The sequence below is a fragment of the Catharus ustulatus genome, chromosome 7, assembly GCF_009819885.2.
Source record: "Catharus ustulatus isolate bCatUst1 chromosome 7, bCatUst1.pri.v2, whole genome shotgun sequence".
NCBI lineage: Eukaryota > Metazoa > Chordata > Aves > Passeriformes > Turdidae > Catharus > Catharus ustulatus.
The window spans coordinates 11,251,402-11,264,756 of NC_046227.1; the positions used below are offsets into that span (position 1 = coordinate 11,251,402).

Below are 13,355 nucleotides of genomic sequence, written 5' to 3' on the forward strand. Positions count from 1 at the left end.
TTTCAGTAGGGATTCTAAAAGTACATACTGCCAAATATTTCTAGGCACTGATACATTACCACCTCAGTTTAGCTCTGCTTCCTGGCAGCCCACCTCCGGCCTGCTCCACATCATCAGATCTCTTTGAACCACTGTCAACTCTAGCCTCTTCCAGAGGTAGAATATAATCACTGCTATTCACTGCCTTGGCATCCCTCACTCCTCCTCTGCCTTACCCACAGTTTTATCCCTTCTTTCCAGCAAAATGGTGAAGCAGGACAAAGTTGATGCATTCATCCCTACATGAGGAGAGGGCACAAGGTGAGGGAGTGGTACTGGAGGTAGGAAGGGTGAAGCAGCAGAACAGGATCCCAGTACCAGCTGTTCTCCTAACAGTGGTGTTTAACAACATCATTCTGTACCCAAAACACTAGCATAAGGAACAACTCTGCTCAACAGGTATTGCATTAGTTCAGATCCTGTGCTCATTTACATAAACACAAATTTATTTTCATTTGTTTCAATTATGACAGTGCAGGCTTAAATTAGCATAGTATAGTATATGCACACACCCTTAAGTCACATTTAATCTAAATCTGTAGAGATATAAAAAGATCTTATTCCTTTACATTGGTAAAATTTTCCCGTTCCTTTCTCTTGGTAAATTGTGAGAAACTACAGCTAATGGGAAAAGCTCAGCTGGTAGTGGGCTTTGCAATTTTGTCAAATCAAAAACTTTAAGGAGCTGACAACAGGAATTATTACATCTTTGTGTTTCCTTTCCTTAAAATGTGATTTTAATGATTCCTGATTTTTCTTCTTGGCTTTTTAATTAATTGTGATTTAGACAAATGCTCTCATTTTAGAATGAGCACCAGTGTAATCAGTGCCTTGGCTTTAGAATTAATGGACATATATTTGCTAATACTAAGGTGAAAATGCTTCCTCTGAATGTGGCATTTTTGAAGTTAGCATTTTGTGGATTGATTGGGCTGTTAACTGGAATCTGCAAAAATGTTTATTGAATAAAACTTGTAAGGCCCTGTACTGCTATTTCATGGCACTAGGATCTATCACCAGTATTGTTTCAAGGAGAAATATAACAAAAATGGTATGAGATGAAATCTGGCTCCTACTGACAATGAGAATGATCACTGCAGCCCAGTGATTTGTTCCGTTTGTACACCTGATAACTGGTCATTTCAAGAGCTGTAGTCACAGGAACGTTGCACTTAAATCTGGTGGAAATTTGCTGCTGTGTATGGTCTAGACAGACGCGTTCTCTAGGTTGGTTTGGCCTTTTGGGGAGCAAAGAACTGAGCTGCAATTGCATCCCCGTCCTACCACAGCACGGAGAGTATTCCCCTTGTCACTAGCTCTGTGCTGCTGTGTGAGTTTGGCAGCCTTTTTACATAGTACTTAAAGGGCCCCCACTAACAGAGTGGGTGCGTTCATGCTGTCTGCTAACAGACTGCCCTACAGCCTGAAGGTAGGACGAGACCTGTGGAGGTGATTGCTTGAGAAAGAACCCGTGGTTAGACGGCAGTAGAGAAGGCCAGCGCTTCTAGAGCCCAGGGGTTTGCTATGTGTCAAATGGCACAGCTTGTATGTAACTCATGGTCTGCACAGGCTACATGTATGTCAAGGGCTTGTGCGGTGCTGTTATCACCAGGATCTGAAAGAAGAAATTGTTACAACTGCCACAGCAAATCTAGGGCCTAGTAGCAGCAGGTGTGGTTTTGAAGTTCGATGCACCGCAGGCCCGGCGCTGCCCCCGGCACGCAGCAGCTGCGCTCCGAGGGCCCAGAGCAGGGGGAGATGCCCCTGCGGTGCGGGGCTGGCTCCGTCGGGCGGGGCCGGGCTGCGCGGAGGGCACCACGCACTGGGTCCGCGGGGCAGAGACCACGGGAGCCGGCAGGGCCACAGCACAGGCGGCTCCGGGAGAGCCCGCCCCGTTCCCCGCCCCTTCCCTCCACCCTCTCGGGCGGGGCGCAGCACGGCCCTCCCCTCTTCCTCTGGCGTCGGTTCCGCTCGCAGAGCTCTTGCTGCCGCTGCTCCTCGCTGCCGTTCCTGCCCGTCTCCGCTCCGGGCCGCTCGGGCATTTTCTCTCTGCCTTAAAGTCGGTGAGGAGACGGGCGCGGGCGGGGAGCGGCCGACTGGGGCTGGCTGCGAGCGGCTGTGACAGCCTGGGCTGTAAGGGCCGCGCCGCACCGCGCTGCGGTGGAGGCCGGGGGAGGGAGGTGCTGTTCCCCTTCTTCCTGCCCTGCACGGGTACCCAGGAGTGGGGCAGCGTTGGCGGCAGCGAAGGTGGCGGCGGCGCCTGCTCGGGCCGTGCGGCAGGGCCGAGGGGCACAGGCGCGGGCAGAGGCACCGCGCGGGCTCCGGCTCCGCCCTGCGGCCGCCCCCGCCCGGGGAGCCCGGTGCGTGCCGGGAGCCGGGCGGGGGCCGGCGCCGCCCGCAGCCGCCCAGCGCCGCGGGAGCTGCGGGGAGGAGCGGCGCGGCCCTGCCCGCTGCGTCCTCACGGCTGTCTCTGCTTCCTTGCAGGGTGTCTTTTATGAATAATCAAAAGCCGCAGAAGCCGACACTATCGGGCCAGCGTTTTAAAACCAGGAAAAGAGGTGAGTTACGGGCTGCCAGCGCTGTGTTTACAGTAAAAGGTCGGTTTCTGTCAGTAAACCAGCCAGTGTCTTCATGCGCTCATATGAGACCATGCTAAATGCAGTCTTGAGGCTGGCTGACTGGAATTTTCTATGCTAATGAAAAATATTTGCTAGTCAGAATTGTCGTTGAATTTACTGTGATAACCTTTGCCTAAAAGATGGTCATTCCAGAACTATCCTGAGTGTGTTTAGCCTGTAAGCAGAAGGATCTAGTAACCCGGTATTACAGGGCAGCTCCAGCATAGGCTTGTTGCAGGTTAATGCATCTAAGGAGTATCTAACATAGTAAGAATTTCTGACTTTGCCACTGGATAAAAACTGCATTGTACTCTTTTAATTTTTTTTTTTTAAATTGACAGGGAAAACTACAACAAAATCCCCCAAATCCACCTATCCCCCAGTAAACATCCAAAAAGGCCCCAAAATATGGCATGTGCAAAGGCCTGTGTTTCTACGTGCACAATTACTTTTGTAAGAAAGTTAGTGATTGCAGAGGTGTGATGCACGTTGGTGGTACTTTTTTCCAACCTAAAGAGGAAGTGGGGACACTTAGGGTTTCTGTTCAGTACAGTTTTACTTGTATACCAGCGGTGTTCCAACAGGCAGCTTCAGGGATGCTGTACATGCAGAAGCACACTTGGATTTATAGAACCTGTTTGAATGTCAAAGCACCTTGAAAATCTCTTGAATGATAGAGTTTGCTGTGGTCTGGCCAGCAGATGAAATGCCAGCAGCCATGGGTTTAGTCTCTTTTTAAGCATTTAACCATAGTTTGGCTGTGAAGCAGCTCTCCTGGAACAATGAGCTCCATGGATCTGCCCTGGAAAATAACTGATCCAGTATTTCCAAACTTGTACCCAGCTACTGATGTTTTTGACACGCTAGGTGCTAACAGAAGTGGTTAAGCTGTTGTAGACAGCACTCAAAATAAGATCTGCAGTTGACTTATCTTGTCTTTGGAAGTTTTTCATCTAATGATTTCCATTATCTAAGGACAAATTGAGATGAGGAAAGTGAAAGACTTCTTTAAGGCTTTCTATTAGTTACTTGGGTGGATTTGTTGCATGTTGACTATGCCCTGCCTGTAGTAAAAACAAGGCAATGATCAGCTGATATATCAGGTATGAAGATACATCAGGTGTGTTCCGCTGAGTAACAGCAAAGGATGCTAGATAGATCTGCAGTTATGGTCCATTAAGTTAGCTCATATGTCTACATTTCTCCCAAGCACTCGAGGAAAAGTCATTGCCTCAAACTGCCTTAACTGCAGGTTAAGAGGGGATGGTCTTCATAGCCAAAAAGCAAATTGCCAGGTGACTTGGATGAGATAATGGTATGCAGTTTGTCAGTCAGAAGACTTCATCCAAAACAGAGAGAGGCCTAAAAAGCTGAGATAAAACATGAGTAATGTTTTATTACAATGAGTAATGAGTAAGGGAATCAAATGTACAAAATTATACGGACATGTATTAAAAATTGCCTTCCAGCATGAACTAAGTCTCTGGTTCTGGAGGGAGTGATCTAACATGAGAATAGGGTACAAGAATCAAACTGAGAAGTCAGGTAAGCTTTATTAGAGCCAAGCAATGTTCATCACAAAGCACTCTTCGTGGAAATCTTACTTCAACACTTTTGCTTTACAGATGAAAAAGAGAGGTTTGACCCTACTCAGTTCCAGGACTGTATTATTCAAGGTTTAACTGAAACTGGCACTGACTTGGAGGCAGTAGCAAAGTTTCTTGATGCTTCTGGTGCAAAACTTGATTATCGCCGCTATGCAGAAACACTTTTTGACATCCTGGTGGCTGGTGGAATGCTGGGTAAGTCCCTTTGATGTGGCTACTTTCAGCTTCATTCACTCTACAAAAGCTCCATTTTCTTTCAGTGTAAAATCTCAGTTAAAGAGCCCATTGAGTATGTGGAACAGAGTTTATCTGTGGTAAACCACCTGACCATCTTGGTGCCTGAGCAGTTACTGTAGAAATACTCTGTATAGCCTACCTCAGTTTTACTGGAGTCTGTTAGCATTCCTTGAAGTGTAGATTGTACAAACTCTGCTTAGAAGAAAGTACTTTCGATTTTTGGGTGTGGTGGGTGTGGTTGGTTTCGTTTGTTTGGCTAGTTTTTGTTAGTTGAGTTTTTTGGTGTTTTTTTTTTTTTTACCAGTAGATCTTGACTTTGGTCAAGATCACTTCTAATGATGAGAGATGGATGAATGCTTTTTCAGGTGTGTGGTCTTTGGTAGCAAGACTGGTAGTTACCCTGAAAGATTCTGACATGGTGCTATGATTTGTGCATCTTGCCTTGTTATTTTGGAAAGGAAACTTCTTTGCAGAAGAATCTGAAGCGCTTAGTCTTGAACATGCTATTACAAATTATCTGTTGTTGACAATAGTGGGGTCATGGGCTCTAGCAGGCGTCAGGGAGTGAGAAATGAGAGGGTGGTTGAGTCAGCAGAAAACACAGACTGAGGAAGTGAAATGTGATGATGAAAAGTCTTGTAAACTCAGACACACTCTGTACAGAGCAAAGAGGAACAGATGCTCACCAACCAGGTAAGCACATACTGTAAATGTTACAGTATCTGGGTTTACATTCAGTGCATCCTGTGTTAGAAAGTGTTCCTTCTAGGAATGAGGCTGATGAGGAAGGGAAGAAGGCATTGCTATGTTAATGGTGATCTGGGGTGTTTTATTCAATTCCCTCTCTGTAACATGTAGCTAAGCAGACCAGCTTTCATCTTCAGTCAGAGGAGGCCAGAATAAAAACTGACATCCTGTTGCCTTACCAGCTTTTAATATTATTACCAGAAATATTCATCTCTGGTTTTAAAGTCATGTTTCTGACTAACACATAAAAAGGGATCTCCTTTGTATGTAGAATGGCATAGAAATTGATGATGAGGTGTTCTGGCAGTGAAGCTGGTGACCTGAATGCACCTTCATTAGTGAAGCAGCCTAAATAACTGAAGTTTCAAGCTCATCTCTGCAGCACTGAATTTTGTGTCTGTACATGTTTCAGCCTACTGTTGTGACTGACTGTCATGTGAAAGCAGCACTATTGCAGCAGACACTGAAAATACATTTGCTAGAATTAAGCAGCTTCGGTGGCTTCCTTTAAGGGGAAGAGGAGCTCATATGGAAACAAGATGTGCTGTCAATCCCCTTAGGAGTAGCGGGGGCAGAATATTTAAATGTTCAAATCTAAGGTGATTTTGAAGGTCTGGTGCAGCAGTGGAACAGAGGGAAATGCAGGGGTGTCTGGGTGATCAGGTCATTGAGTTCATAATGAAAGGACAACGTGTTGCATGTTATGGGTTTTGGAGTTCTGCTGTGGAGAATGCTCAGTGCTTTCACTGGCAGGAACACTACTAATGCTGAAATCCTCCTGCAGCCCCAGGCGGGACCCTGGCAGATGACATGACACGCACAAACGTCTGTGTGTTTGCAGCACAGGAAGACCTAGAAACCATGCAAGCATTTGCTCAGGTTAGTTCTGAAATGAGGACAATTTAACTTAAAGCTGTTTAATGGTGAAAAATTAAACTGTAATTGTAAGTTAAGGTAAAAATAATGCATGGCTTTAAATATATTGGAAGTGGTAGAGTAGCAGTGTTCCAAGCTGTAATTGCTGTAAAGAGGTCAGATCTATTTTACTGAACTTAGTTTTTAAAAATTCTAGTCAAATGATAGTTCACAGCAAAAGATAATGTACTCTGTCTTTTTAGGTTTTTAACAAGCTAATCAGGCGTTACAAGTATCTGGAGAAAGGCTTTGAAGATGAAGTCAAAAAGGTATGGAGTGGGTTTTTTTTTATCAGCAGACAAATAAACCTTCACATTCTGCTAGTTAATCACTGTAGAAGGGTTACATCATAAAATGGATCATTAAAATACAACCCTTGAAAGTTGTTCATAGAAGAATGGCTGGCTTGCATAACTACCAGTAGCTAACTTCTGCTAGCTTTATGAAACAAGTATTTAACACAGAAACAGTGGCCAAAGTTTAGTGAGAGGTGGTGGGTTTTATGCAGCTCTTCTTACTTGTCCTGCAGTTGCTGCTGTTTCTGAAAGGGTTCACAGAATCTGAGCGGAACAAACTGGCCATGCTGACGGGTATTCTGCTTGCCAACGGGACACTCAACGCATCAATTCTCAACAGTCTCTATAATGAGAACTTGGTTAAAGAAGGTAAGCGTGGCCCAGCTCTTCCTTAGGGAGACAGAACCGTGACAAGTAGGTGGAAACTTAGGATGACAATACACCCTCGTGAGCTTCCTCTGGTGATAGATTGACTACAGGATTAGCCAAGGTAAATGTGCTGCCCCACAATCTGGAATATCTTGTTAAGACTTCAGAAAATTAATTTCTTGGGGAAGCTTTTGTGTAGTCCTTCCCTGTATGACACTGGACTGCTGTCACTAGCATTGCCAGCAAGACACTACTGTATTTTGGAGAGGGACCTTTCAGGATACAAAAGGTGTGTCATGTCTTTAGGTTGCTTCCTAAACGGCAGCAAGAAGAGTTTAGTACAGAGAAGACTTTGTGATGCTGAGTGGTAGGAGGAAACTCCGGCGTGCTGGAGGCTACAGTGTCCTTGGGCAGGGGGAGGTGCTGCAGACTGTGCTGGGGTTGCTTGGAAGCACAGCTGCTGCTCAGAGCACACTCTCACAAACGAGGTACCCTGTACTCAGGCCTTATGGTTCCCTGTGAATTTCACTAATAATAGAACTATTCCGACTGCACAGGTGTTTCTGCAGCTTTTGCAGTCAAGCTGTTCAAATCATGGATAAATGAGAAAGATATCAATGCAGTGGCTGTCAGTCTTCGCAAAGTAAACATGGACAACAGGCTCATGGTGAGTACCACTGGAGCTACTCTGCTGCTCCATAAGCAGTTTAGTGAACAGCATTTGACAGCATTGAACTCAGCATACATTTCTTCTACAAAAGAGTTGTAAACTTTGTTTTCAGGAACTCTTCCCAGCCAACAAACAAAGTGTTGAACACTTCTCCAAGTACTTCACTGAAGCAGGACTAAAGGAACTTTCTGAGTATGTTCGGAACCAGCAATCCATAGGAGCTCGGAAGGAGCTGCAGAAAGAACTGCAGGAGCAGATGTCACGGGGAGATCCATTCAAGGATGTAGGTGTTTGTAGACAAGGGGGAGGTGCTTTCTGTGCCTGTCTCTTTCATACTGAACTTAGCTCTCACTGGAAACTAAAATGAGAACTGGTGGGGGCGGGGGGTTGATACTAGCTTTATGGTCTTTCCTTAATGTCCTGAGTCCTGCTGTGTGATCAACGAGGTTGGCTGACATTCCTAAACCTCTTCTGGGTTACTTTTAGAAGTGAAGTTTTAATTTAGCTTAGTGCCAAATGTGGCCTTTGTGCTGACTCTTAGTCTCCTGGCAGATCATCTTGTACGTGAAGGAGGAGATGAAGAAAAACAACATCTCAGAACAGACTGTGGTAGCGATAATCTGGTCAAGTGTAATGAGCACAGTGGAGTGGAACAAAAAGGAGGAGCTGGTAGCAGAGCAAGCCATTAAGCATTTGAAGGTATTGTAACTTCAGTATGGACTTGTGCACCCCTTTGGCAGAGCTTGGTTTTCCTTCTGCCTGCCGCTCCCTTTTACGTGTTAAGGCTGTAACTCTGCTAGTGCAATGACAGAATGAGATGGGGAATTCCCCCCCTTGTGAGGAGTATTGCTGGCCAAGGGCCTGAGGCAGAGGCAGTGACTGCTGCAGAACTGCTCTGGGGTGGGGCCGTGGTTGCAAATTTTTAAGCAGCGGCTGATGGAAACTGCAAAACCAGCTTTAGTCAGGTGGTAAATGTGAAGTGTGCCCTGTGTGTGCCAATCTGTTGTTCTTGTTACAGCAATACAGCCCTCTACTTGCTGCCTTCACCACCCAAGGTCAGTCAGAGCTGACTCTTCTGTTGAAGATTCAGGAGTATTGTTATGACAACATTCACTTCATGAAGGCCTTCCAGAAAATAGTGGTGCTCTTCTACAAAGGTAACTTCTGTGGGGCTGTAGTTTCAAGGGTTTGTGGGCTTTTGGAGGAGTTGGTTTTGGTTGGTTGGGTTTGTTAAAGTTTCTGAAACAGAATGTTTTGGTTCTGATAAATTCTTCAGGGGAGATCAGTGCTACAACATTGCACTCAATAAACTGAAGAATTTTCTATCTCCCATTTGTAAAAATACATGTGGCTGGCCCTTTGCACAGTGGGAAGTGCAAGACAAAGATGCTGCCTGTCTACAGTTGATCTGCTTAAGAGTTGCAGAACAAAGCTAAATTTAGATTTTTAAGACATTTTGTCCAGTTCCATGATAGTGTATTCTTTGTTCTCGTAACAGTGACTGTGAGCAGCTGAAGATTGAGACCACCAATGTGTTCTGGGCTGCTCTAGGCTCTTTCTAAATGTCTGGTAAAAGGTGGTACTGAAAAACATGCTGTGCACCTATGGAAACTTGTTAAACTGAAGACTGTATTGTACTTGCAAAATTTAAAGAACACCTACACCACAGGCAGTGTTTACTTTGGACTTTAAAAGAATTTGCATTTCCTCTTTGCTGTTAACTGAAACTGTGCTTAGTATGCCATCTCAAATAATTCTGAAACACTCCAGACTGTTAGTGGGAGTGAAACTACAGCTCCTGGATACTGTGCTGAGGAAACTCCCAGCATGAGAAGCCATCCAAAATGCCTGGTTCTCCAAGTCTGAAAACTGAAGGCACTCCTAGTGCAGATCTGTCCAGCTCTACCTGGAGATTGAGTACATGATGCTTCTAGGGGAAGAAGCAAAGGCTGCCAGTCAGGTTCTCAGCAGTTTGCTGTGTTAATACTGCTTTTGCATATCTTTACAGCTGAAGTTCTGAGTGAAGAACCCATCCTCAAGTGGTATAAAGATGCACATCTTGCAAAAGGAAAGAGTGTTTTTCTGGAGCAGATGAAGAAATTTGTTGAATGGCTCAAGAACGCTGAAGAAGGTAAGCAGCAGCTTAGCTCATATGGGGAGCTTGTTCATTTTGGGAACCTAATGCAATAATGCTGTGTTTTGGAGTGGGGGATTTTAATTGCCCCTCCCCTGGTCCTGGCTAGAAAAGCTTGCCAGGACAATCCATCTGGATCCAATGGCAGCTGTTGTGCAGGATGCAGGGCACCAGCTGAGCCATGGCCAGGCTGCTGATGAGGTCTCTCTGTTGCAGAGTCGGAGTCTGAAGCTGAGGAGGGTGACTGACCTGTGAAACTCTGGCCTCACTAAAGCAAACAGGAGCTGTAGATAAGTGTCATGTCTCATGTGTCCTTCTGATTCTTACATCCTACCTCCCTGTATCAAGCATGATATAAGGGCTCTCATGGCAATTTATTTTAACTGTTTTCTATAGTTAATGAAATACTGGATTTAGTTTTTAAAACCATGTTCAAGTAGCTTACAGGAGCTGTTAGATTTGACTCTTAACCTGCATTTGTCCTTTCAGTTACCTTCTACCTCCTGTATTTTCTACTGTAATAATGTAATTTAAGGCCTTCCACGGTGAAATCCACTTCATCTGTTGGGATTTCTGTCTGTATTGGAGTAGATGTGATATGGTGAATGAGATTTGGGCAGTCTGCTTGCAGATTAAACTACAAAAAAGCCTCCCACATGAAGAGGCCATCGCTTGTGTGGCATTGCAGTCTGTACCACCACATAGCCCCCATCACAGGTGGTTGTCTTTGTCCCCCAGTACTTTGTCATCCCTTTACCAGGCTTCCAGCATAAAGCAATCCTCTATTCCAACTCCTGGGGAAGGTGGGAGCCCCACTGCTGAAAAGAAGTTGTTGTGGTGGCAGCAATTGGTTACCATGGTGGGGCATGAAGAGTGGCATCTCTGAGCCTGCTGGCTGTCACAGCTGCTGGCCCATGTTCCTGAGGGGGGGCCAGGTGCCTTGCAGCTCTGGGGGTGCCATCCTTTTCCCTTTCCCTCATGCAAGTACAAGCTGCACTGTTCCATACAGAGCTGCCCAGCAGCTTTCACCAGCCAGGCACTGCTGCTGGCAGGGCTGGGGCAGGGGAGCAGCTGCTCTGTGTGCTCAGTAACTGCACAGCTGCTGCCAACCTGAGGCAGCCAGAACTCCAGCCCTGCCCCCTGATGGTTAGAGATTGTTTTATGCTGGCAGCTCACACACTAAGCCAAACAACTTATCTGCTCCCTGAAACTTTAATTCCTAATGGAAATTCTCAGGACAGTTCAGAAAGATTGGGGGGAAAAAGTGAAGTCTGTACTGTTGTAAGCAAACAGTGAGCATTAACTGAAATACTGGTAACCAGAGTACACCTACTAAAATAAATGAAAAAATTTGTCATCACAATGCAATCTGTTCAATACTACAGTGATCTTCCTTACTTTGTAACTTTTTTTTTAAGCAAATAAAGGCCATCCTTACACTTAACGTTGAGGGCTGTCTCTGCTCCTTATCTGAAAAGAAAGCATCGGTGACACTACAGGGTACAAAGCAGTGCACAGTCTTTTGCCTAATTCAAGGACTGTTGAATAAAATGCAATTAAAATAATACTTTCTTGCTGATATGGTCCTCTTTTCCATGGTAAAAGCAGTAATATCCCATGGTTTGAAAACCAGGTTCATCAGTATTAAAGTTTTATGTCAGTATTTGGTAAGTATCCAAGAAGTCATACTAAACAGTGAGGCACTTATAACCAAATTCAAAGTTGGTGGTGTTTCTGTGGTCCCTAGGACTCGGCCCGTTTTGCTGCAGGAGCCTGTGCCCTCTTTGTGCCTTTCAACAGAGAGAGAAAGGAAAGTGCTGCACAATATGAGCAGTACCTGTTTTGGACATAATCCAGCACCTTCTGAACCAGGTCAAAAAGGTTCTTGTGCTCAGAATCCTGGAATGTCATGAGTTCCTTCAAGAAAATAAAATTATGTTTGGTTGTTAATCTTATAATTATGCTTAAAACTTCTGTCCTCAAAAGCATCTTACTTTCAGTGGCTTACAGGGGGTTGCCACCAGGATTTTGTTCATCCCAGTCCAGCTGTCCTTGACAGAAAAATGTTTATTTCCTTAGACAAGCAGGCTGCATTTGTTAAGCAAATACTCTGTTTTGGCCCTTCAGTAGAAGTTCACCAATATGTGTATTTGCAGCTTGGGAAGTGATCTGGGAATGCTCCACCAGAGCAGCCAGTTTGTCAAAGAGATGGCTGGGTCTTAAACCTAACTAGAAAATATTTAAAATAAACTATAGCAGTCCAGGTACATAAAAACATAATTACCTGGTTTTCTTATCATGTGATATGGCAAGGGCCCAAGTTCTCTTCCCTCTGAAGGGAAATCCAGAGAGACGTTTTTGTTCATTGTTAGAGGAAGTTATCAAGAACTATTTTTCACTGTACACTGCAACCAATAATCAGCTTCTGATTAAGGAAAAAAGAGGCTGTACTAATCTGTTTCCTAAAGCAAGGTGAACTGTATTAGGTTTTATCCCTTGAGGTTTTTTCCCCTTGACCCTAACTTTTTTTTTACTTTGTTGATGAATCTCAAGTTTCAGTAGTACTGCCAAAATGACAAAGCTGAGGTATTTAAATTTGCTGATGGTGACAGATGAAGCTACATTTGTTACTAGCATGGCTTGCAAATTACAAATGTTATGAGGGCGATCCTTCACATCAAGCTGCTGCCAAAATGTTGACTGAAAGCAATGTGTAGAAATGTTCTGTTCATACTGTTCCCTTGTGCCTCTCTCTTCAATTTGGCATCATGGAAGAAGACAGCTGAAGTTCTTCATAAATCACTCCCCTCCGTCCCTGCCTCTCCAGCATATTTTCACCCACCTGAGGCGTATCACAGCTGCTGCATCATTCTAAGGTTCACAGTAACTTACAGGAGATAGTGCTGCTCCAAGGTAGTATTCCATGAGCATACACTGTACACTCCAGACATCTCATGGCTGTGACTGTCCCAGTGCCGTGAAAGGATTCAGAAGGTTCTTGTTTGATAGCAGACTCCAAAACAGTCACAGAGCTCAAGAAAGTGAGCGCTGTCCTGCTGGAGTGTGTGACCCCACCCTTCAATGAGAGGCCAGCCTGGCAGGCCGCTGTGGCCATGGGTAACTGCAGGAGCTCTGCACTGGCCTGTGGGCACCAACGTGGCTGATACACCCATCAAATACTGCACACTAAAGCCCAGAACTTTCATCTCTGAAGGCAAAGGTGCTGAGTAGTCCCTAGAGCTCAAAACCAATTCAAACATGTCCACGGTACTCAAACCACTCTGACACGTGGACACCTTGCATTAGTTCTAGTAAAGCTGAGACACATCCCACAGTACAGAAAGCAACATGACAGAAATCCTAAAGCCTAACCAAAGTACAGGTGGCTTTGTATATTCACTGAGTACTGTCAGCATCCAGTATCTTTACATATTCCAGTACTAGGACTTCATAAACTGTTCCAGAGCAGCTACCATAATTTTTGATTATTTTCACAGCTACATTTTGCCTCATTTTGAAAAGATGGGATTGAACAGTGATTAGAATAGTGATTAAATGAGCAACTACTTCTAATTAAGAATATTCAGGTAAACATTGTTTATAGCAATGGCAACCTTTTTAAAAAAGGTACATGCTGACAGTATAACCAAGGTTCATCTATGCATTAAAAAAAACTAAAATTTCATTTATCAATTCTGAAAACATAAAACCTTAGGTATTACT

General features: G+C 44.6%; 1 protein-coding gene across 2 annotated transcripts; it reads left to right on the plus strand.

Moving 5' to 3' along the window:
• Positions 1-1,976: 1,976 nt before the first annotated feature.
• On the plus strand, positions 1,977-11,076 carry BZW1 (basic leucine zipper and W2 domains 1). 2 transcript variants are annotated; one of them, XM_033064931.1, is made up of 12 exons: positions 1,977-2,102; positions 2,524-2,597; positions 4,283-4,459; positions 6,033-6,127; positions 6,367-6,432; positions 6,693-6,828; positions 7,386-7,495; positions 7,611-7,781; positions 8,051-8,197; positions 8,517-8,655; positions 9,507-9,629; positions 9,849-11,076. In XM_033064931.1, the coding sequence occupies exons 2-12, from the start codon at positions 2,534-2,536 to the stop codon at positions 9,878-9,880; spliced, it is 1,260 nt and encodes a 419-aa protein (XP_032920822.1). In that variant the 5' UTR covers positions 1,977-2,102; positions 2,524-2,533; the 3' UTR covers positions 9,881-11,076. The 2 variants fall into 2 exon arrangements, with proteins under 2 accessions (XP_032920822.1, XP_032920823.1); XM_033064932.1 differs by lacking the exons at positions 1,977-2,102; positions 2,524-2,597 and having other exon boundaries at positions 4,382-4,459; positions 6,033-6,038.
• The last annotated feature ends 2,279 nt before the right edge of the window (positions 11,077-13,355 follow it).